A 21956-nucleotide genomic window follows, 5' to 3' on the forward strand; every position below is an offset into this window, starting at 1 on the left:
ACACACATATATATACGTACACATACACATGTATATGTGCACATATGCATGCACACATATACATAATATAACAGCTCTGATTTTCTATCAAAGAAACTTCAGTAACATCTTCAAATTTCTCCTTTTTTTTATGGCTAAATTCTCAGGGAACATTTTCACCCATTTCAGAGGGAGCTGGAAGATTTTCACTGGGCATGTTATTTTTGGGGGGGAGGGAAGAAGGGGCAATAAAAGCAGCTCCAATGGTAAGTTACCAGTGCCTGGAAGGGAAATGGAGCTGGTGCAAATCCGTTGGGTTTCTTCGGCGGCCTCGCGCTGCCACCCTAGGTTGGCCAAGGTGCAGGCAGTGGCTGTGCGGAGGATTTTTTTTTACTCTGTGCAGAAAAAAAAAAGCAGCTGTGGAACAATATTGTGTTTCCAAAAAAGCTCCCACCAAAGGTGTGGGCCCCAACCTCAGCAGCAGCTCTTGGGCCCGGCTCCTCTTCACATGGGGGGATTGGCTTTCTCTTTTTATTTTTCTCAGCCGTTTCACGTTTAATTAAATTCCTGTAGTTTTTGGGGTTTCTCTCCTGACTGTGGTGGATTCTGTGCCTGCCAAAGATCCCTTGCCTGGGCTTTTACAGGAGCGAAACCTTCTTTCCAGCTTGAGGCAGAGCTATCGTGGGAGGTATTTTGCCTTCAGTGCTTCCATTATTTTGGCTTCCCTCCTCTCTTAAAACGAGGAGTGAATTTAAGGGCTCATAGGAACAAAGGGCAGGGGGGGCTGGCCAGAGCTGTGGTAGCTGTTTTTCTTCCCCAACCGTCGTAAGTCGGCTGGAGAGACTTGCTCTGACATACAGAGCCCTTGGCCCTGGCTCCAGGGTGTGTGTGTGTGTGTGTGTGTGTATACACACATGCATGCACATACACATATACATGTGTATGTATATACACACGTACGTATGTATGTACATATATAGACACACTCACACGCACATACACGTATATGTATATACTCATATATACACACACATATTCACATGTGTATACTCCTATACACACATGTATATGAGTCTGTGTATACCCACATGCCTTGTGTGTGTGTATACATGTGTATATACTTATATACACACATACTTCCATCATCTGACGTGTGTACACACACATACACGTCCCTTCATCCCGGTCTGCAGCCCAGCCATGCCATTGCCGAGGCATCCCTTCATCCCAGGCCATAGCCCTGACTTTCTGCACCTACGGCTGCTTCATCCCCTCCACACTGGGCTGCCATCCTCCCTGCTTCCTCAGTCTTGCCTTCCCTCCCAAGCCCTGGTGCGCCCAGAACCCATTGCACCAGCCTCTGGAGTGGTTTTGCAACGAGCACAAAAGGAGCCCCTAATCATATAATAACAATGATAATATTTATATAGCGCTTTACATCCTCCAAGCACTTTATGCTCGTTAATTAACTCGAAGCGGGAGATGAGGCTCACTTGCCATCTGAGCGGGGCTTTCCAGGCCCCTTGAAAGCCTAAATGTGTTTTAATCGAACTGTGCCAGCAAAATCCATTATGCTCTGAACTCTGTGTAGGGCCCTGGTCGACACAGCCCCATACTTCCTACAGGAGGCAGGGAACTTGGCATGGTGTTCACAGGGCCGATGGGAGATTGAGAGCCAGTGGGGGGCTGGGTTCATGAGCATCCCACTTTTTCACAGCAGCTACAACCACCTGAACATTATAAAACAGATTCCAGGTTGCAATTGGGGCAGTAACGAGGGGACTGGCGGGGGGACTATCTTGGGGCAGTTGTCTCAGGGATGACTCCCTGGGTTCACCGTCTCACTGTCTGTTTCAAATTGGGGTGAGGCTGTAGCCCTGATGTTCCTATCGTCATGCACCATAGGGCTGGTTTTTCCTTCCCCACCGTCCTTCCTGACCTAGACGCTCCTTCCTAGTTCTCCCCTGAGAACAGACCCAATGTCATCCTCCTGGCAGGAGTTTGGTTTCGGAAAGTTTCATCGAGGTCAGGATGACGAGCCGGCATCACAACAGCCATTCTCCCTCGTTGCCCCGACCCTGCCTCTTACTGAGCCACCTGTGCAATTCTTCCCCCATCCGCTGCTGTGTCCTGAGCTCCCGACGGATCCCCCTGGTTCAGCCCCCACCCCCCATGCCGGAGCGTTAAAAACATTTTCTTCAATTATGTATGAATTGTTGCCGTGCCCGGCCGGCACGGTGGGGATGTCGGCCGAGCTTGTGCCTCTCCTCTGTTAGTTGTTGCTTGCTGTTGCCAACAGTCCTGAAGCGAAAGGAAAAAAAAAAAAGAGAGAGAAAAATGTATATATAGATCTATCCCCTGAACATCAAGGCCTTTTCTTTCCTACTGCACATAAGTGTCTGCAAGCAGGGGCTTTGCCGCCGCTATCGGATTTTCCCCTTCTGCTGCTCTTGGCGTTGTTTGTGTTCTCTGCTCACACACGAAAAAATATTTGAATGCAGCCCCCTTTTTTTTTGCAAATAGCCCGCTGAAAGGGCTAGTGAACCATGATTCAAGTGTCTGAGGGGAGCCTCTTTCTTTCTTAGCATTAATTAACTCAAGTTCGTTAGGACATTGAGTCTGCTGCAGTTTTCTCTTGTGCGACCCAAAGCAGGTCAGAGAGGGAAAAAACTTACCAAGCAAACACTTTGTGTTAGAGCGAAAGAATGCAGAGAGAAAACAGACCGATATAATTATTGCACTGACGTATAGGCGCTGGCGTGGGGCTGGAAGGGGATACAGCTCCAGCGCCGTGTGGGCCACGCGTGTACGGGGATATGGCAAGGATGGAGCTGCACATCCTGCTTGATTCTCACCACCGAGGGACCCTCAATTCAGTGCCGGCATTGGGCCCAGCATTCTGAGGGAGGTTTTGTGGGATAGGGGGAAGACAAGCATTAAGAAAAAAGAAGCAAGAGAAATACACTTGACTTATGGCAGCCTGGGAGACCACTCCCCACCCCCACACCAGAGCCCGGTGGTTGATTTCTGTAGGCAGGGAGCGGTTTGCTCGCAGTGTGTGTTGTGGTTGGGCAGCCGCGGCTGCAAAGTGTGTGCGTGGCGGAGAAAGTTTGCAGGAACTATTCCAGGCTCTGAGCCTTTTTTTCCCCCTCCTGCCCCCCCAAAAAAACTCTTGCAAAGAAGTTGGCATGCCCTTTCCACACTCCTGGTCCTTCAGTTGTCTGCCAGAAGGCCTCCTGCATTTCGCCATCGGCTTTCTGGGTCTAAGATTTCTCCCCACCTCTCGCTGTTTCCTCCTCCAGTTAGGCTCAGACCCGAACAGCAAGTGCAAGCTGCAGGCCACTGAGGCCCAGGTCTTGCTCAACCCAGCTCAGAGCCAGTGGCAATACGCTATTCATTCCCGGGGGGGGATTCGTTAGCCAGGGTGCCGCTGGCTGTTTCTATGGCAACCCTGGGAAAGCTTTACATGCGGCCGCTGCAAAAGAGTGAGACCCAAAATGAAAAGAGTGTGTTTGTGTGTATGTATGTGTGTGTGTGTGCACGCACGCACATGCGCATGTGTTGCGGGGGTGGGGGGCAGACTTGGAAAGTTTGACTTGGGAGTTATTAAAACTCATAAACCATCTCCTGGGCCTGAGAGCAGCAGAGGGAAGCGGGGTGGGAGTGAGAGACTGGGAGCCAGCCCATGGGCTCAGAGCAGGTCCTTGGGTGTGGGGATCTGAAAGAGGTATCTTAAAACCATGATATTAAAATCCTGGCAAGTCCCGGGGGGGGGGGATCTGGGTGTGTCGTCCCCCCCCCCCCACACACACACACCCCCGCCAAAAGAAAAGGCTTTCTCAGGGCAGCAGGGCGTCACCCTGCACTGTACAGCCAAGGGAGCCGGGCCAAGCTCCGGGGCTGGGCTAAACAATCCAGGACGTTTTGCACCCCGTCTGAATGATTTTTTATCCCTCCTCTTTCTGTCCCATTGCATCCCCCTTTCTCTCCAACTCTCAGGTTATGTCTAGCTGCCCCTTCCTGTTAGACCTACCCTGCCATCCCGTTTTTCTCTGTCGTCTTTCCTCTCCAATCCTTCCTTTCCCAGAGAGAAGCTTCCCCGCTGATCTGTTTTAATTTTTGCAGCCCGGGACCAGAGAGACACCCACTCTCACCCTGTCCAGCCCCCTGCCTCCTTGGGGGGCATCTACCTCCGTGGGGCCAGGTTGCACCCCCCTGGTGAACCTCTCTACACCCCTACGAGGAGCTAAATTATAGGCCAAGCCCCTTGATTTTGTGCCCCCTACAAAGCAAGATGCCCCTGAGTTTCAGCTGGTCCCAGCACTGGTGACAGGTGAGGCTGGCCAGGCCCTGCCATCCAGCCTCACTTGCGGCCCAGAGGCCCGTGCCCACCACGGTCCTGGTGCTGAACATGGCAGATTCACCGATGTCGCCTGCCCTGGTACTTTCTGGTTTTCCTAGCTAACAAGAGTGGCTCTGGGCCAGCCCTGCAGACACTGTGCAGTGCCCATCAGGGCTTCTCCAGTACAGGGCCCGAGCAGCTGGGGGCACCGGGGGCTTTTCCCCTCCTCCTTCCTTTGCTCACATGCCAAGCGGGCCAGCTTGGGGTGGGCAGCACTAGGGCCCCATGCCCAGGCAGCGCCCCGTCTCCTGGCGCCGGCGAGGGCTCTGTGCCTGGGCTGCGCTGTGGGAGAGCACAATAGAGGAGAGGAACGCCCTGCGAAACCTTTCTTTCCTCGTGCCCACCCTCCCTCCATTTTTCTTTCTTCTCCTTTCCCCCTTCTCCCTCCATTTTTCTCTCCCTTCTTCCTTCCCGTATTCCCTCCATCTTTTTGTCCTCATTCCCTTCTTCCTCTTCTGTCCAGGTTGGGAACTTCTCTTTTCCCCTGTGGTCTCTGGGGTTTTCTTCCCCCTCCTTCTCCACCACTTCTCTGCTCCTTCTGTTCTCTCGCCGGCTGCTGTTTTCACGCTCCTGGCTCGGCTGAGGACGCTCCGCTCGCTCGTCTTGCTGTAACACCAGCAGCTGTGACTGTGTCCCCTGCTCTGATCCCCAGCCCAGGGAGAGGCTCCCAGCCCTCCCTGGACAGCTGGTGGCATGGCCCAGCCCAACCCTGGGGAGAGTTTCTTCTGGGGGGCAACCCCTTTTCTTTACTTCTTTCCCCCCTCTCTCTTTCACTTTCACTTTCCCTCTCTCCCCTTCTCTCTCTTTCTGTTTTCTTTTTAACCTTCCAAAGCTTTTGTGCCCAGTGGCACCAGTCCATCCCTCCCCCCCAGCCTTCTTTTAATCTCACTGGTGGAGGGGAGTTGGCAGGGACAGGTATTTTATAACACTGCCTTTCACTTCCCGAACAAAGCGGGGGCCGGGAACAGCCGGTGCACCTTTGTCTGGCTCCTGGCAGGGGCGTGTTGCCTCATTTGGGCCGTGGCTGCAGGTACCCACACAGCCAGGCCCCAGCGAGCACCTTGACATGCTGCAGCTCCGTGTGTGTGTTGCATGTGCGTGTGCGTGTGTGCAAGGGGGAGACTTGGCAGGCAAACATTGCCGCAGCCGGCTTTACCATAGGACAACCGGGTGGCAGTAGGTTTGGGATAGGGGGTGGGGGGAATGCAGGCCGTCGCCCCCATCGCAGCCCTCCCCCCCCAGCCACGCGCATGCAGCGTTGGCAGTTGGCTTGGGAGCTGGGAGCCTGGCAGCGTGGCCTGGGCCTGGCTGCGGGCGCCAGGAGAGCGCCACGGTTCAGCCTGCCGCTGGCCTGGCCGGCTGCTCTAGGCGCACCGCCTTGGGCCCCAGGATGCTGCGATACTACAGCCACAGGAGCCATGTAAGTGTCCAGTGGGATAGGCAGGTGGACAGGTTGGGGGATTGGCGGGGATGGCAGTCGTGCTTGCTCATGGCCTGGCCCTTTCTATGCACTTCTGTGGCATCGCTAGGGAAGCCAAGGGCTGCTCCTCAAATCCCGGTACTGCTTGCTTCCTCCTTCCTCATCTATTCCCTTTCACTCCCCCTTCATCTGTCCCCCACTTCCAGAACCATCTTCTCTCCTCCACCTTTCCCCCCTTCTTCACTCCTTCCCTCCTTGGCTAAACACTCCCTTTAGCCTTTATCCTACCTCTGTCCTCACATGGTGCCCTGCTATCCCCAGTTCTGCTGCCTTTGGGGGTGTTTTCCCCCTCTTCTGGCCCCCCAGTTCCTCTCAGTAGAACAACCCACAGCCACGCCCTGAAAAGAGGGCCATACTGGGGGGCAAGAAATGGGGTGACTTGGTGCACAGGGAGCACTAAACCTGGAGGCTTTCGTGTAGTGGGATTTATGGGGGCATTATCTTGCGGGGGGCTTTTTTAGCCAACAGGGATTGCCGGGGACTCGGGCTTCGGGACAGTGTTGACCCGTTGTGGTGTTGCGTGTGAGAGCAGATCCAGGGGGAAGGGCAGGAGCTGACATTCCCTTCTGCGGCACAAGGCAGGCAGGGCTGGTCTGGGGGGCTATCCTGCAGCCCCCTGACAGCATGGGCTGGGGCCGCACTGTCCCCGGAGGCCCGGCAGCCAGCTTTCTGTGTGCTGCGGTGACGAGGGGTGGGGGTTAGGATTCGGCAACTCTATTGCCGAGAAAAAAGTACCGATGGCTTAATCGGAACCGTGTGTGCGCGCGTGTGTGCATGCGTGTGTGTGTTGGGGGGGGTGGTTTTGGAATGAAATCTTCTTCTGTCCTTTTTTTATAAATAGACGGGGAGAGAGTGAGCGAGTGAGAGAGCGCGAGCGAGTGAGCGCGGGCCTCGGAGCCACCGAACGAGAGAACAGCTGCTTTTTCCGAAGCCTTGTGGGACTGCCTTTTTTTTTTTCGGTTGCTTGGGGGGGTGCAATGGAAAGGAGCCTATTTATTTATTTAGCAAGATTTCGCCGGGCTCCCCGGTGCCAAAAACCCGCCACCCAATAAAAAATTCATCGTGGCCGGACTTTGCTTATTCATTAGATAGAAACTTGTCGATTTGGCAAATTGTTCGCAGGCTCTTCACGGCACAGGCTCCCTGCCCCTGGCCCCCCCGGCCCCCCTAGCCAGCTGCCCCCCCGCCCTGCTCGGTTTCTGCTCCACCAATCTCTCCCCCCCCCCACTGCCTCCCAGTCCCTTTGATGCAGCCATTGGCTGCTCTGCGAATGTGTCTCCTTGCCAAATAGGTGGATCCTTCTCTCTCTCTCTCTCTCTCTCTCTCTTTCGCTCTTTCTATTTTTTTTCTCCTCCTCTGGCATTGGCACCGGCAAACCGTTTGAGGGCTGAGCATGAAAGGAGCGAGCGGGAGAGAGAGAGTTTGAGAGGAGAAAGGGAAAGGGGGGAACCAGCCGGGGAGGCGGGAAATACCCAACCCAAACCAACCCCAAAACCCAACAAAAAAACCAGTCAGCCTTGGCCCTGCCGCCTGGGCATGCGGGCTGTGCCAGTGGCCAGGGCCACCGATTCCAGCTGCCATCGCTCCCTCTGCCCCCGGCCGGCAATCGGCTGCTCCCGGGCAGAGGGAGACGCATCTAAGTTTGCATCTTTGCGCCTTTGCCAACGCCGAAAAAGCCTCCTATTTTTCTGCCCCCCCATCTCCTTGCTTCTCCTTCCCTCCTCCCCCTCCCTGCTTGCCGCTCCCCCCCTTCTCTCTCTCTCTCTGGCTTTTTTATTTTTTCCTTCCTTCCTCCATTTATTTATTTCATTTTTTCTCTGCCCCCCCCCCGGAGCTGTTTGGGGAATTTATTCTTATTATTTTCCCCACTGCTGTGGGGGGTGGTGGCTGCTCTCGCCTGACGCCTCCATCACGAGCCGCCTGCCTCCGTTTATTTATTTTTCGTTCCTCCTTTTTTTATCCCCCACTCCCACCTTTTTGGAAGGAAGAAATATTCTCCCTCTCTCACTCTCTCTCTTTTTCTCCTCTCCCCCTCTCTCCCGCGTGCCGGGTGGCAACTAAAACCCTGGCCCCCCCAGTCCCCCGCCCCTAGCACAGCCCCCCCATTCTCTTCTCTTCGCTCCCTCCCTCCTCCCTTTAAAATTTTTACCTTCCCCCTTTCTCTCCCCTCCTCCCTGCTTCCACCTCACAGCCCCCACCTCTTTTCCACTCCCCCCCAGCCCCGCAACTCCGTTGAGTCCAGAATTTCAGAACCTGGTGCCTAGCTTTGCCGGGATGAGAAGGAGCAATGGTAATTATGTGCAGCGGGCTCGTGTTTTTTGGGGGGTCATTCGCTCGGGTGAGACTGGATCTCCGACACCTGAACGAAACCAGGCAACTCCTTCTCCTCCCACCCTGGACTCCCACCTGCCATTGAACCTAGGCACTGGGGTACAGCCAGGGGCGGGGGGAGGGGGGTGCGGAAAGGAAGCATAGTGGGGTCAGGTTTGTCTTTAACTCCACTGCTGCCAAAGGAAACTCTCCTCTGGTTAATTTAATTTTGTTTGATTTAATTTTATTTTGGTTAATTTATTTTTATTTTATTTTATTTATATTTACTCATTTTGATATTATTTTGTTTAATTTTATTCCCTTTTATTTTTTTGGACAAAAATCCAGGCAGAGAAAATCGTTAGTTTTGTTTTGATCCGGGAGAATTTTCGTGGCTGGATGGGTGTGTTTGTGGATGGGTTGGTTGGCGATTTCCCACCCCCACATTGAGGCTGAAGGCTGTAGGCTGGTGGGGGAGGTAAAAGACCTGGGAAGGCAAATCACCACCCCCCTGGCACCCAGTGCAATGTCAGCCAGCACAGTGCCTCGGTTCTACCTCGGCTTCTCGGTAGTGCCGGGGCCCAGGCGGGTGGCAAGGGCTGGGCTGGACTCGTGTTTCTTTGCTCGCCGCCACCTAACGGTGTTTTCCTCTCTCCCCCCCGCACCTTTTGTCTCGTCCCCTTCTCTTGTGGCCCCCCTTCCTGCCAGGATGAATTCCACCCCTTCATCGAGGCCCTCCTCCCTCACGTCCGTGCCTTCTCCTACACCTGGTTCAACCTGCAAGCCCGCAAGCGCAAGTACTTCAAGAAGCATGAGAAGCGGATGTCCAAGGACGAGGAGCGTGCTGTGAAGGATGAGTTGCTGGGCGAGAAGCCTGAGATCAAGCAAAAATGGGCGTCCCGGCTCCTGGCCAAGCTGCGCAAAGACATCCGCCCCGAGTTCCGCGAGGACTTCGTGCTGACCATCACTGGGAAGAAGCCGCCTTGCTGCGTCCTCTCCAACCCCGACCAGAAAGGCAAGATCCGGCGCATCGATTGCCTGCGGCAGGCCGACAAGGTGTGGAGACTGGACCTGGTTATGGTCATATTGTTCAAAGGGATCCCCCTCGAAAGTACTGATGGGGAGCGGTTGTACAAATCACCGCAGTGCTCAAACCCGGGCCTCTGCGTCCAGCCCCACCACATTGGAGTCACAATTAAAGAACTGGATCTTTACTTGGCGTATTTTGTTCACACTCCTGGTAAGTCCTCTTTTAAAATCCCCTCCTCCCCCCTCCCCCCTCTGCGTAAAACCCCCTTGTCCCCACTGCAGAGGTGCCTTCCCACCTGCCCCTGCACCCTGGCATTAATTGGCCTCTCATTATCCACAACCTTCCCCCCACCACACAAGGGTAGGGGAAACGACCTCATGGAGACCTTCCGACTGCCCATGTCCCTGGGATGCATGGTTTCTGCCCCTGTGAAAAGCCTGCTCTTCACACAACAGGGCCATGTGCATGCATGTGAAATACCTGAATGTTGGGCAAATGTTAAGGCTAACCAGGGTGGGGGGTGGAGGTACTAAAAAAAAAGAGAGAGAAATGACTTGGGATGTGAGAAGCAATTTGATTCTGATGGGAATTTTCCCTGCTCTTGTGTTTTCTTTTACTGTCTCTGAATCCTGGGGGTGGTGGGGGAGGAGAGGGGGGGTTCTCTTCTTTCCCCTCCCTGCATCAGCTGTTTCTTTTGTTGCCTAGATTTGGGGGTGGCAGGGTGGCAGCAATGGCAAACCAGCCACAAAACCCGGCTCCCGGCCCTCGCCACAGCCACTTCTAAGAAGTACCAGGCATTTGCCAAAGGCACTGGCCCAGGCCAGGAAAAGTTTCTCTCTTTCTTTCACCAGAGAGCTATGGCAGGGGAATGAGGGAATGGCTGCAGGGGGGAGGCAGGGGAGGTAGGGGGTTGAGTCCTAATCTTTCCTTTTAAAACCCTTACGCCGTGCGCTGCCACCTCCGTGAACCATTATGCCTCGGATTTCCTCCTCAGGGCCTCCTCTTATTTTTTTTAACCACGTGCTGTGAAATCAGGGGGTGTTTTGGCAGAAGGTCAGGCTGAAGGGCTAGCTTGGGGCTTTCCGATCTCCTTAGTCTTGTTTGTTTCTTCCCCACGGCACCCGAGATGCCAGCTCTGGCTCCAGCCAATGCTGACACGCGGCCCATTGCTGGCTCTGGGCTCCGGGAATGGGAGCTCGTGGAGGTTTCTTTGGGCTCACTTGTGAGGCCACAGCCACCTGCAGTTTCTTCCCTCTGGTTTTTGTGCCTCTTCCATTTGAGTCTTATTGTCTCCCTCTCCCCCTACCCTGGGATCTTTACCTGCTGTCCTCTCCTCTCTCCCCCTTTCCCCTTCCAGCTCCAACTCGATCTGTCTTCCCTCTTGCCTTCGTCTCTTTCTTGTCTTGCCGGGTTCTGGTGTCCCGACTTCCCTGCCAGCTTCACATGTTTCCTTGCTGCTGTAACCCTGCTTTTCTTCCCTTCCCTGTTCCCTCGCCCCTCTGTCACATTCAGGAAGCAGAGGAGAATAAGAGCAAATCTCAGCTGCGTTAATTCTTTAGCTCTGGAGCTTCCTAGCGAGATCCTTTCCGTGCCGACTCACAGGGCTGCAGTGGTTTGTATCCCATGATCTTCTGCTGCCTCGATATGTGTGTGCACCACGTTCACGTCATTTCAACCTGCCTGCTCAGGTGTGCACCAAAGAGCACCCCCCCTCGGCGTGTGCACAGGCACACCCAGAGTGGCACCGTGGGCACATGCACTCACACACAGAGCCCGTGCGTGCATACACTGTACCCACATGCGTGTGTTCACAGTAGCACATGATGCCACATGCTCAGGGTGACATTATCTCATGTTCGTTGCATGCTAGTAATTCTCTTGCTTTCCCTCCTGGCTGCTCTGGCCTGGTAACCTTCACCCCTTATTGCTGCATCTTGGAGGGAGCTGTCCCAGCTTTGCCTGGCCTGATTGCCCTGGTCTTTCCTCCCTGTGCTTCCAACATGTGCAGCCTGGTTCTGCTCACATCAGGCCCCAGAGCACCCAGTTATGCCATTGGCTTGTCAGCGCCGTCACACACTTGGGGCCAGCTGTGCTGGCTGCTTGGGGCCTCATGAACCCATCCTTGCCCTCCGTTTCTTTACAAAAGCGCAGGGGCCTAGCAGATACTGTATGCATGTCTGTCCCTCCGCCTCGCAGGTCCTGGGGTGAGCAAAGGTCCCCGCCACAAACCCAAGGCAGCTCTGCTGGTTGTAGCCTTATTGCTGTCTCCTCCAGCTAGGGCTCCCAGGGCTACCAGGACACCATGGCAGGGCTCATGCTAACATGAGTCCCTTTCCCAGGCACCTGTGGGTGGTTGGAGCCTCTGGCCCCTCCTGTCCTGTCATGGCCTGTCTGATGCAGGACCTCATGGTGGTGGGGCTGGGGCCTGGGAAGGGGACTGGCTGAGGTGAACTATGTCACTTGAGGAACCTGCCCTGGGCAGGAGTGACCAGAGGCTAGCGTCCATAACTGCCCCCTTTCCCCTGGGGGCCTGTGACTTGTGGCTCAGCCTCTGGTTGTCAGTGATTTCAGCCACAGGCACTGTGTGGCTGGAGGGACATGGCTGATGGCACTTAGTGCCCTGGCCAGTTTGTAGGGATCCCAGTGTCCTTCCATCACGGCACCATGGGAACACAGCATCGGCCTCCCTTGTCCATCCTGCTATGTCCCCGCTGCTGGCTCTGCACCCAGGAAGGAGGGTGCTGAGAGTCCTGGGAGACATTTTGCTGCAGCCTGCTGGATCCCCAGCAGGATCCTGGGGCAGGTGCCCAGTTTTGGCAGGTAGGGGCCAAGCAGACCAGGATCCCCTGCAGTGTCATGTTCCCTCCTGGGAGCCCAATGCCCTTGCCCTCCTGGTAGGATTTGCCTCCCTGCCTCTTCACAGTTTTGGCAGGGAGTGGAACCTGTTGGGTAGAGCAGGCCAGGGAGGCCCCAGATGACAGGACACCTGAGTTTGAAGGAGCCCCATGCCAGGACACTTGGGTTCTGCTGACTCACAGCCTGGGCTTGGAAAGGCTGAGATAGGGATCAGGAGACAGTGGAGACTCCTGCAGTGGGCAGGTGGGGGCACGAGATGTGCTGGAGAATTTTGGGCACCCTCCCCACCCCTGTCCCCAAGGCAAATTCCTCACTCCTCAGCTGCCAGTGCGCACCCATTCCTGGAAGTGCTGGGGCAGCTGGCACAGATCCAGGCGGAGATGAGGATCAGGGAGGTGCCAGGGCTGGGCCAGCCTAGTTAAGATCAACACCCTCCCAGCCCCTGTGGGCTCAGCTGCCATCCCCACCAGGCCCTGCCAGGCAGGCTGTTCATCAACAGGGCGTCCCCCTGGATGCATTGAGGGCAGGGGTTTGTAGCCTGGGAGCCAAGGTTGGGCCAGGCCAAGGCTTTGTAGGAGGTCTTTGGGCCTGTCAAGGGGCGTTGGGTGCTGTGATACCCCTGGGACAAGTGGGGCCAAGCCCAGACCAGGTCTCACTGCTGCTCCTAGTCCCTTTCCACCCAGCCAGAGCCCCTTGCTCTGCTTCCCTAGCTGAGGGCAGGGGGCTTTGCCTGATCACAGTGAGGTCCAGTCTAAGTCGCACTGGAGTGACTCCAGATTCCAGCACTGGGCAGCATTCGCAGGGGATGGGATCCAGGCAGCATGTAGCCAGTGGGTGCAGGTGATGCTAGGTGCAGCCTGTGCAGAGTCCCTGGCCTGCTCAGGGCTCAGCACTCCCTGGCTGAGGGGGCCGGCCTGAAAGGTGCCTTTCATGGGGCCTGGCCATATCAACACAGCCCCACAAAGCCTGATTTTCTCCTGTGTGTGTTTGTGTTTACACCAGGGAGTGGGTGGCAGGCAGAGGGACCAGGCAGCACTGGAAGAGGGGGGGTACCTAGTGCCGTAGGGACCCTATTCCCCAGCTCCACTCCACTCTCTCCCTTCACCCCGAGCAGGGGGATCTCTCTCTCCCCCTTCTCCTGCCCCGGGGCAGCAGAGGATGTTGTGAGCACATCTGTCCCATGCCCCCCCTGGCACTGGCCCCACAGCGTGGCCAAGAGGAAGAGTGTAATGGATTTAGGAAGCTGGGGCGGGGAATCCCCGCAGCTGCAGCTCACTCCCCCTCTGCTCTGTGCTCCTGCCATGGATCCAGCTTGAACCATGGCTTTTTCCAGGTCAGGGAGGAAACCCGGGTTTCAGGCACAGCTGCTGCTCGCCTATGGACAGGACATGATGTCACGTTCCCAGCTCCCTGGGGAGGGGGGCTTTGTACCCCTCACAGTGGTGGCTCTAGAGGATGGTGGCCAGTCCAGCTGCTGATGCCATCTAACCCATATCATTACTATTCGGGGGGGATTGAATCATAGAGCCACAGACACAGCCTTGGACATGACCTGAGTATCTCTTCCCGTTGCCCTGTTTGTAGCCCTGAGGGTCTCGCCAGGGTCATTCACAGTCACCCCATTGAGTGGCTGGTATCAACTGGGCATGGGCTGGCATGAGACCCCGGGGACACATGGGCCCTGCCCAGAGCTTCTAGATGCTACATATGTTGCCCTCTCCATGGACCATCAAGTAGCTGGCCTGTGCCTAGATGTCAGCCCCCATCCTTGGCAGTCCCTGGCCCCCCAACAGGGCCAGCAGCCACACCAAGAGACCAGCCTGACACTTGTGACCAGCTTGGGGCCTGGGTTAGATTCTACAGTCAGCATTCAAGGCTCCAACTGCCCTGCTTTTGGAATACATTTTGGCTGGGTCATGGGTGCCCTGAGCTGGTCACCTCCATCCTGTGCCTCCTGGCCACTGCCTCTGTGGGTACAAACACTTGTAACTCCACTCGTCTGAGAAATTAGTGTTTTAGCAGTGGCAGAAACTATGCACATCCTGATGGGACAGCGAGTAGCAGCCTTGTGAGACAGCAGGGGACGGAGATTCTCCATAGGACGTAGCACAGAGACTGTTCGGGAGTAGGGCTGCAGGGTGGTACCTACAGAGGTGGGGCAGGATTCCTGGGTTCTCTCCCAGCTTGAAGAGGGGTCCTGCTGGGGTGGGAAGTGTTATTAGTTGGGGCCCCTGGCAATTGCTCCTAGCATTAAGGAGGAGATTGGGACCTAATGGTTAGAGTGAAGACACTTCTTCCTTGTGGTGCAGTTGTTTTGCCAAGTGATTATGGCTCAGCCTGTCCCCATGGCCGTGCCTCAGTTTCCTCTGCCCTGGGGCAGCAGAGGATGTTGTGAGCACATCTGTCCCATGCCCCCCCAGTACTGGCCCGGCAGCGTGACCAAGAGGAAGAGTGTAATGGATTTAGGAAGCTGGGGCGGGGAATCCTCTGGCTCGGAGGGCAGTAGTAGGATGGAGCCCTCTGGCTCAGAAGGCAGTAGTGGGATTGAGTAGCATCTCTATAGCCACACTTCCCCATGAGCTGCATTACCATGGTGATGAGCATCTTGCCTGGCTGGGCTCCATGCCTCCCCTCTCCATGGCCTTGCTCCCTGTGGCCTGGCTTCTGTGGATCCCACTGCAGGGGGGACTTTGTCCTCCTTATATTATGTGAGACCTGACAAAAACCCTGAGTTCCTGGCCACCCCTGTACCCCATTTCTCTTCCCAGGGGCCCCATGCACCCCCATGGCTTCTCCACCCTGCAGGGTACATGCTGCTTATGGCCATCATCACCTGGAGGCCACAACCAGAGCCCATGAGCACCTGAAATGAGCCCTCATCATCCTTACATACACCAAGGGCTCTTGGCAACTGCCCAGCTGGGTGAGCTGGGGACAGCCTTGGGGATATTATATTATATTATATTGTATTATATTATACCCCATCAATGAGCCATGGTAGAAATCATCCTCAAATCAAGGGATTGCCATATAATCTAAGATTATATAAGATATGACAATTTAAGATGTTATGGTATGGTATGCTAAGATAAAGTATTATATGATATCAGAATTATTAAGTATTCATAATGACACTACAGAAGATCAAAGCGCCCATCCCTGCCCTCTGGGTGTCCTGACACAGCTCTGCTCCAGTCCCAACATGCCCGGTGGGCATCATCTCACCTGCCCAGACCGGCTCCCACTCCCAGTGTTGTGCTGTCTCCCATCTCTTGTGTCCCCCTGGCCAGGGAAACCATTCCTTGCTAGCATCTGTCTCACCCAGATGTCCTCATTGATGGCATTGGCTCTTCTTCATTCCACTCCCTATAACCCCAGTGCTATTGTGTCTGACTTCCTGTTCTCACCTCTGATGCATGGGGGCTGGGAGTGAGGCTGTGCCTGCTGGGCCCTTGGTTAGGTTGGTTGGCTCATGAAGCTGGACTGCAGCTCTGAGCACATAGATGATGGCAGCAATGCATGGGGCTTGTAAATGTAATTATTTACTGGCCTCTAATGGGTGGAGAGGAGTTCTGGGTTCTTGGAAAACAGATGCCAGCAAGAGGGCAGGGTGGGGACCTTAGTGCCATATGCCTCTGTGTGAACTCCCCTCCTGCCCCTGCCCCCATGCCCTCCAACTCCTTCAGGAAAGGTCAGACACTGCAACTGGGGGGTTGCTGGAAGTTGGTGCCACCCTAACACCTGTGCTTCAGGACCAGGGGGTTTAGGGGAAGACTGCTTAGTTTGGGGACTGACCCCAACAGGCTGCCAGTGTGTGGGGAATCCAGGACAGCAGCATCCAGTGGCCCCTTTTGGGGTGCAGATCCTCTGGCTTCTGGGGTCTGGGTAGGTTTGGGGGAACCAGGTATCCCCCCTGTTCGATTTTCTACTCCGGTATTTTGGTGTGAAGCAGAATTATGGCACAGCTCCAGTGATGGGCCAGAGACTGTCCAGCTATGGTCACAGCCAGGGGGGTCCCAGCCATGCAATGGCATGGAGAGGTTCTTATTCCTTCTCTTTTGTGTGTGTTGGGGTGTGCATCTGTCTGTGCATGACTCATGTGCATGCATCCACATATGTGTATGCACTTGTGTACATGCATGTGTGCATATACATCCATGACTGCTTGTGTGTGCATATTTATGTGGGTGCATGCATAACTGCATGTGCCTGCTTGTGCATATGGGTGCCTGCATATGTGTGTGCATGTGCATGATCGTGTGAGCACCTGTGTGCGCACGAGCTTGCATGTGGGAGTATGAGCATGCGAGTGTGTGCATGAGTGCACATACCTCTGTGTGTGCATGATGATGCATGTGTGTATGTATGCATCTCCATGCAGAGAGGAAGATGTAGTCTCCTCTTGAGTTTCCAGGGAAGAAGGTACACACTGGCCACTGCTCAGCCTCCAGGCTAGGGCTCATTTCAGAGCCCTCTGACTATATGGGCAGTCCAGGCCCAGGTCCTCTGTGAGATCCCCCAAGTACAGGACATGGGGCCAAGCTTCCCTGACTGGTGCCGTCCCCTCCACACAGTGTTTCCTCTGGCTCCCTGTGCCCCATTAGACTCCTGGCACTGGTGTAGCATCTGGAGGGATGGGTTCCTGTTACCTCAGGGTAGGTAACTGCACCCCGCCCATGACTGGGGGCTTTCCCATGTGGCCTGAACTCCAGACCCTGGGGGCTGGACCCCTGACCCTGGGGGCTTAGGGGTTTTGCTGTTCAGGGCATCTCCAGCTCCCACACCTGTGGCAGGCACTGGGATTATTTGCAGGCCAGAAAGCACCAGCAGGGTGACAAGGGGGACCTAGGGTGCTGGCTACAGGATAACGCAGCATCCAGGACTGTCCTCGGCATTCTTGGGCATTTTGCTGGTGGTGGCTGCATGCAGGGCCGGGTTCTCGGGCCCTTGGAGGCAGAACCTGGCTTTCCCTGCATGCCGCACATACCTCTGGGCAATTACTTCAACAACCCACAATCATGGAGTGCACAGAAAATTAAATTTTGATTGCCAGGCATGGTGCAGGGCCGCAGCCACTGGTGGGAAGAGCCTGGCCCTGCCATGGGCCTCACACAGCCTCAGGACAATCTAGTACCCTTCTTACCCCCCGCCGCTGGCACCCCGGCATTGGCCCCAAGACAAGGCAGCTGGGCCAGGAACCCAGCTGCATCATTCAGTCCATGGCCTCAGCCTGCCTGAGTCCATCCAAGCTGAGATGTTGCCCAGACTTGGGGGGGCAGAGCCAGCCATGGGCACCAGAGGTGCGGGGTTAAGATTAGCCCTGGCTGTAAAACAGGGTCCCTATTGTGGGGAGGAAATTTCCCCGGCTACATGACAGAGGATTGTAAGAGTCCCCCAGGGGCAGGGTGGCAGCACAGAAACTCCCCTGGCCTTTATCCCTGCCCCCTTTTTTTTCCTTTTCGTTCTGTTAAATCATTCCAGGAAGGGAAGGCAGATGCCTAGAGAGGTGATGACACGTGGTGGTGTTAAACCTGGAGATCCAGGACCTGGGGTGGGGGGGCTCAAGCAGCTACTTTGGCTTTGTCTGAAGCTGCGGGAGGGTAAAACCAACAGGTGTGGGCTTTTTCCTCCACCTTAAAATTACTGTGGATGTCGACCTCTTCCCAAGAAGTGTTTACCTGTGAATGAAGCTATCCACATTCAGTTCAGATTGGTGTGTGCATGTTACGCGTATGTACGAAGCCAGCCCTCTTTCCCATGCCATGGGTTTCTCTGTATCAAAAAAGCATCAGTGCCTGACACCTGCCCCTACCGCTGTCCTTGTGCATGCCGGGAGGCTGACCCTAGGTGTTGTTCCATGGTGTGGGCCCACTTTAGCACCCATCTGCACCCAGGACAGGTACCACCAAGGCCAGGGGGTTATTTCACCAGAGCCATCACTGCATGAGGTGTCACTGGTATAAATCTAGCCTGTCAGGCAACTTGGATAAGGGATGTTATGTAGCTCTGATGCAGTGCCCCAGGCTCTGTCTTATTCATGTGGCACAGGATGCAGTCATGCATGGCAGAAGGACATGTAGGCCCCGGCTCCAGGCTGTGCTGGGTGGCATTTGGGGCTGTTTCAGGACTCATGGTGGAAGCGTCTTGCCTGTGAGGGGTCCCAACTCCTTGACCCAGGTCCTGTCCTCTTACCCCAGCAAGACACTGTTCTAGTTTTTGGGGGGTGTCAGTGATGGAAGGATCCTCTAGATAGTACTGGCCAAGGCTAAATGGCACAGGTGCCTGGTAGCTTCATCCCTTCCATGCCCAGTAGTGTTGGAGACACCAGGAAGCTTTGAAATAAGGCTGGAGACCAGTGCTGTGTCTCCCCCTGGCTGCAGTGTCAGGCTGAGACCTGGCCAGTTCATGTCACCTGCTGGCATCATCAGACCTCAGGGTGTATGGACTCATGCTGATGTTGTGCAGGTATTCTGGCAGCATGTGGGCCTCTTGCATGGGCTTTGTATGTGCATGCATATGTGCTCATGCTCACATGCACACACATATGCTTACATGCACCCCCCCAAGAATATCACACAGCCCTGAAACAAGTGGTCTTGTTTCTGTGTGTGGGGCCTGTGTACAAGCCTCTGCACATATGTGCACACACATGCATACACATACGCTCAGGTGCAAGCCGCTCTGCATGTGTGTATACATGCACAAGCTTCTGCCTACATATTTGCATACACATACGTGTAAACTTTCTGCACACATGCATGCACACACATGCACAAGCTGCTCTGCACACGTGTACGCACACTTATAAGTCTCTGCATGTGTGCACACATGTTAGATTCCCCCCCCATAGCATCAGGCAGCCCTGTCACAATTCCCTCTCTGGGTGCATGGCTCACACACATACCTCACTGTGCCTGGCCCCATATGCTCTCCCTGCCACTGGTCTCCCTCCCCCCCAGCTCCCTGACAGGCCCCTGCATTCCCTGCTGCCTCCTGATGACTTGGCCTCAATGGCCTCCACAGTGCCCAGGCTCTGTCTGTACTTGGCACGGTGGCCTCACCGCCCTCCTGGGGCCCTGCCTGGGGCCGTCTGGCTGCACGGGCACCCCAAGCCAGCTGCACAAGCCAGCCCAGCGGCAGGTGTTGACTTCTGCCCCGCTCCCTGGCCTCACTGGCTGTAAGTGGAGGCAGGAATGTAGCCTCCAGGGGCTCCCAGCCCAGCAGCTGCCCCCCAGCACCCGATGCGCCGGCTTTACCGTCTGCTGCCCCAGCTCGTGGTGGGCACCTCTCCACCACTGAACAGACGGGCTCCCCTGAGGCACCCAGGCTCTTCGGCACCCACAGCTCTTGCATGGGGACGTGGATGGGGAGGGGTGGACCTAGCACAGACATATGTGGCACGACTCACACCTGGCCCCTTTAGCTTCGCACTGGCCTGGGGCTGGGGCAGGGGCTAGAGCAGGGCCAGAGGCTGGACCAAGCCAGAGATCGACACAAACCATGTGAACCATCACAGGCTCAGCAGGGACGCAAAGTGCAAGCACTGCTGGGGATAGGGGGGTGGCCAGGAGATGATGTGGGTACTGTGCTGGCCCAGTTAAGCTGAGGGCACTCACCCCTGGGGGCCAGGCTAGGTTGGGTGACCCTGCAGCCCTCAGCCATCATCCCCAAGAGCCTGGGCCACAGAAGGGGTCCTTACCAGGAAAGGCCATATACCCATGTTGGCACCTGTTGCCAGCAGTGGGCAAAGGGGAGCTGGATGTGGTTGAGCCCGGGACTGTGCTGGAGCGGGACAGAGAGGATGGGCAGATAGCAATGGGAGCTGTATCTGTGCTGGTGTCATGAGCAAGATGTGCGGGAAACCCAGGGACAGTGGAAATGGCCAGGGCGTGGGGAGGGGGAGGCAGCGGCAGGGAGTATGGCCTGGTGTGCACACGTGTTCAGGTGTGTGACACTCTAGCCTGTGGTTCTGTGCATCCAGCCCTTCCCACTCCCCAGCTCTGTGCCCTGGGAGGGGGCAGCTGCCAGCCAGCTGCCCCTCAGCCCTCCCCCCACCCTGGGCCATGTGCCGCATGCTGCCCCCAGTCCCTGTGCCTCCCCGGATGCCTGCCAACGCAGAGTGGCAGCTGCTGGGCGCAGCCGGGGGCCATCTGCGAGCTGGGAGCCAGAGCAGAGTGCAGTGCAGGGGATGGGGGAGATGGCATCACTGCCACTGCTCCCAACCTCCAGGAGGTTGGGGGCCCTGGGACGACTCCCATACCTGCATCCCCTTGGCAGGGACAGGGGAAGGCATCTGGTGCCCCCACTCCCGCAGCAGGGCCTCTTCTAGGGCTGGGGCATCAGGGTGGGTAAGTCTGGACACCCCCCCACTGGAAGTCCCCTGCCCAACTCCCTATAGCACAGTGCCCCCTAGAGGAGAGTAAATAGGGGTAGTTGGGTGAGGGGGCTGCTGATTGGGAGTGAGGGGCATAGTGGGGCAGAAGGGGTTGAGAGTCAGGAGTGAGAGGCACTAGCAGGGCTTAGGAAGGGGCAAAGCAGGGGTGAGGGTCGGGAGTGAGGGGCATTGGCAGGGCTGGGGGTGCTTTGGGGCTGCCACTAACCCCCTCAGAGCCTGGATAGGATCCAGGAGTCCTGCCCTTATCACTGTGCTTGTGTGTGGGGGAAGGGGGTGCGGGGTCTTCCTCCTCAGCCCTGCCCCCGCTTCCTCCCCCGCCCCCTTCCCCCTGCCACACGCCTCTTTATTGCTCAACTTGTCGAGGTCATGACCCTGGCACGCTCTATTGACCTCTGACCCCGCCAACCTAATCTGTGTCAACAGGCCCCCAGGGGTCCAGGAGCCCAGGGCTGCCACCTCCCTGCATCTATCCATCCATCTGGGAGAGGGCGGGGAACATGTCCACCTGCCACGTGCCTCCTGACAGGGTAATTAGTGCCCCCAGGCTGGGGTCAGAGGTGAGGGGTTGGGACTGCACATGCTTCCCACCCATACTCAGCCCTGTGCCCAGCCAGCACCAAGGTGAATGACAAGGCCAGAGTCAAGGGTACCCAAGTGTTTAGGATCCCAGCCCCCACCTCTAACCCTCTGGCCCCTGCTGCCCGCATAGAAGGGGCAGGGAACACAGGCACCTGGGCTCCTGCTAGCATCCTGATGCCCTATCCTGCCTGTGGCCCTGCTGTGTGGGGGCTTTGCTCTTCCTCTGTGCCCCCTGGTAGGACAGGAGGGCCCCCCACACTGGGTCTTGGATCTAGGGGGGGTGTGAGGGTGTCTTACAAGGGGGTGAGGGGCTCACCTCAGAGCTGGGGGCCAGCACTGGAGGGGCCATTGCCTGTCTCCCCCAAGGACCCAGGCGTCCGGGTTGGAGGCAGCTCTGCACGGTGCCGGCCCTGGGGACCCAACATCAACAATCGTGTCTTTGTGCTGGCCCCGCTGGCCTCGCGCCAGGCACATTCCTCACACACTTCCTCTGCCCTGGCCCCCGCGCCGGCCCCTGCCCAGCCCCCCCACACCCCTGATGCAGCCACAGCCTTGTTGGGGAGCTGTGGGGCGGGGGGGAGCACTGACAGGGCTGGGGGGGCAGGGAGCTGTGGGGCAGGAGTAAGGGGCACTGGCAAGGCTGAAGGGGCAGGGGCTGCGGGACAGAAGTGAGGGGCACCAGGTGAGCCCAGGGGGCTGTGAGTTGGGAGTGAAAGGCACCAGTTGAGCTGGAGGGCAGTAGGGTGCTGGAGGTTGGAAGTAAGGGCACCAGCAGGGCTGGGGGTGGAGGAAGCCCAAGACTTGCGGGGGCAGGGGGCTCATATCCCCCCTCCCCCACCTGGGCCTTAATGAGTCCCTGACCAGTGCTGGGGGTGGGCACTGCCTCTTTGCTCATTAAATGGAGGTGAAAACAGCGCGTGTGGGA

At 56.4% G+C, this 21956-nt stretch overlaps 1 protein-coding gene across 9 annotated transcripts in view; it reads left to right on the plus strand.

The window, feature by feature from the left end:
• NFIX (nuclear factor I X) overlaps window positions 1-21956 on the plus strand; it is an 80133-nt gene that overhangs the window by 38085 nt on the left and 20092 nt on the right. For 8 of the 9 annotated variants that reach the window (XM_090061094.1, XM_090061088.1, XM_090061091.1 and 5 more), the window contains one exon: window positions 8880-9411. In XM_090061094.1, the coding sequence (XP_089917220.1) occupies window positions 8880-9411 (532 nt within the window). Of the gene's footprint in view, window positions 1-8080; window positions 8152-8879; window positions 9412-21956 lie in introns of all 9 variants that reach the window. The other variant, XM_090061090.1, reaches the window with a different exon arrangement.

The sequence above is a fragment of the Crocodylus siamensis genome, chromosome 8 (assembly GCF_052110815.1).
Source record: "Crocodylus siamensis isolate JL-2025a chromosome 8, ASM5211081v1, whole genome shotgun sequence".
Classification (NCBI taxonomy): domain Eukaryota; kingdom Metazoa; phylum Chordata; order Crocodylia; family Crocodylidae; genus Crocodylus; species Crocodylus siamensis.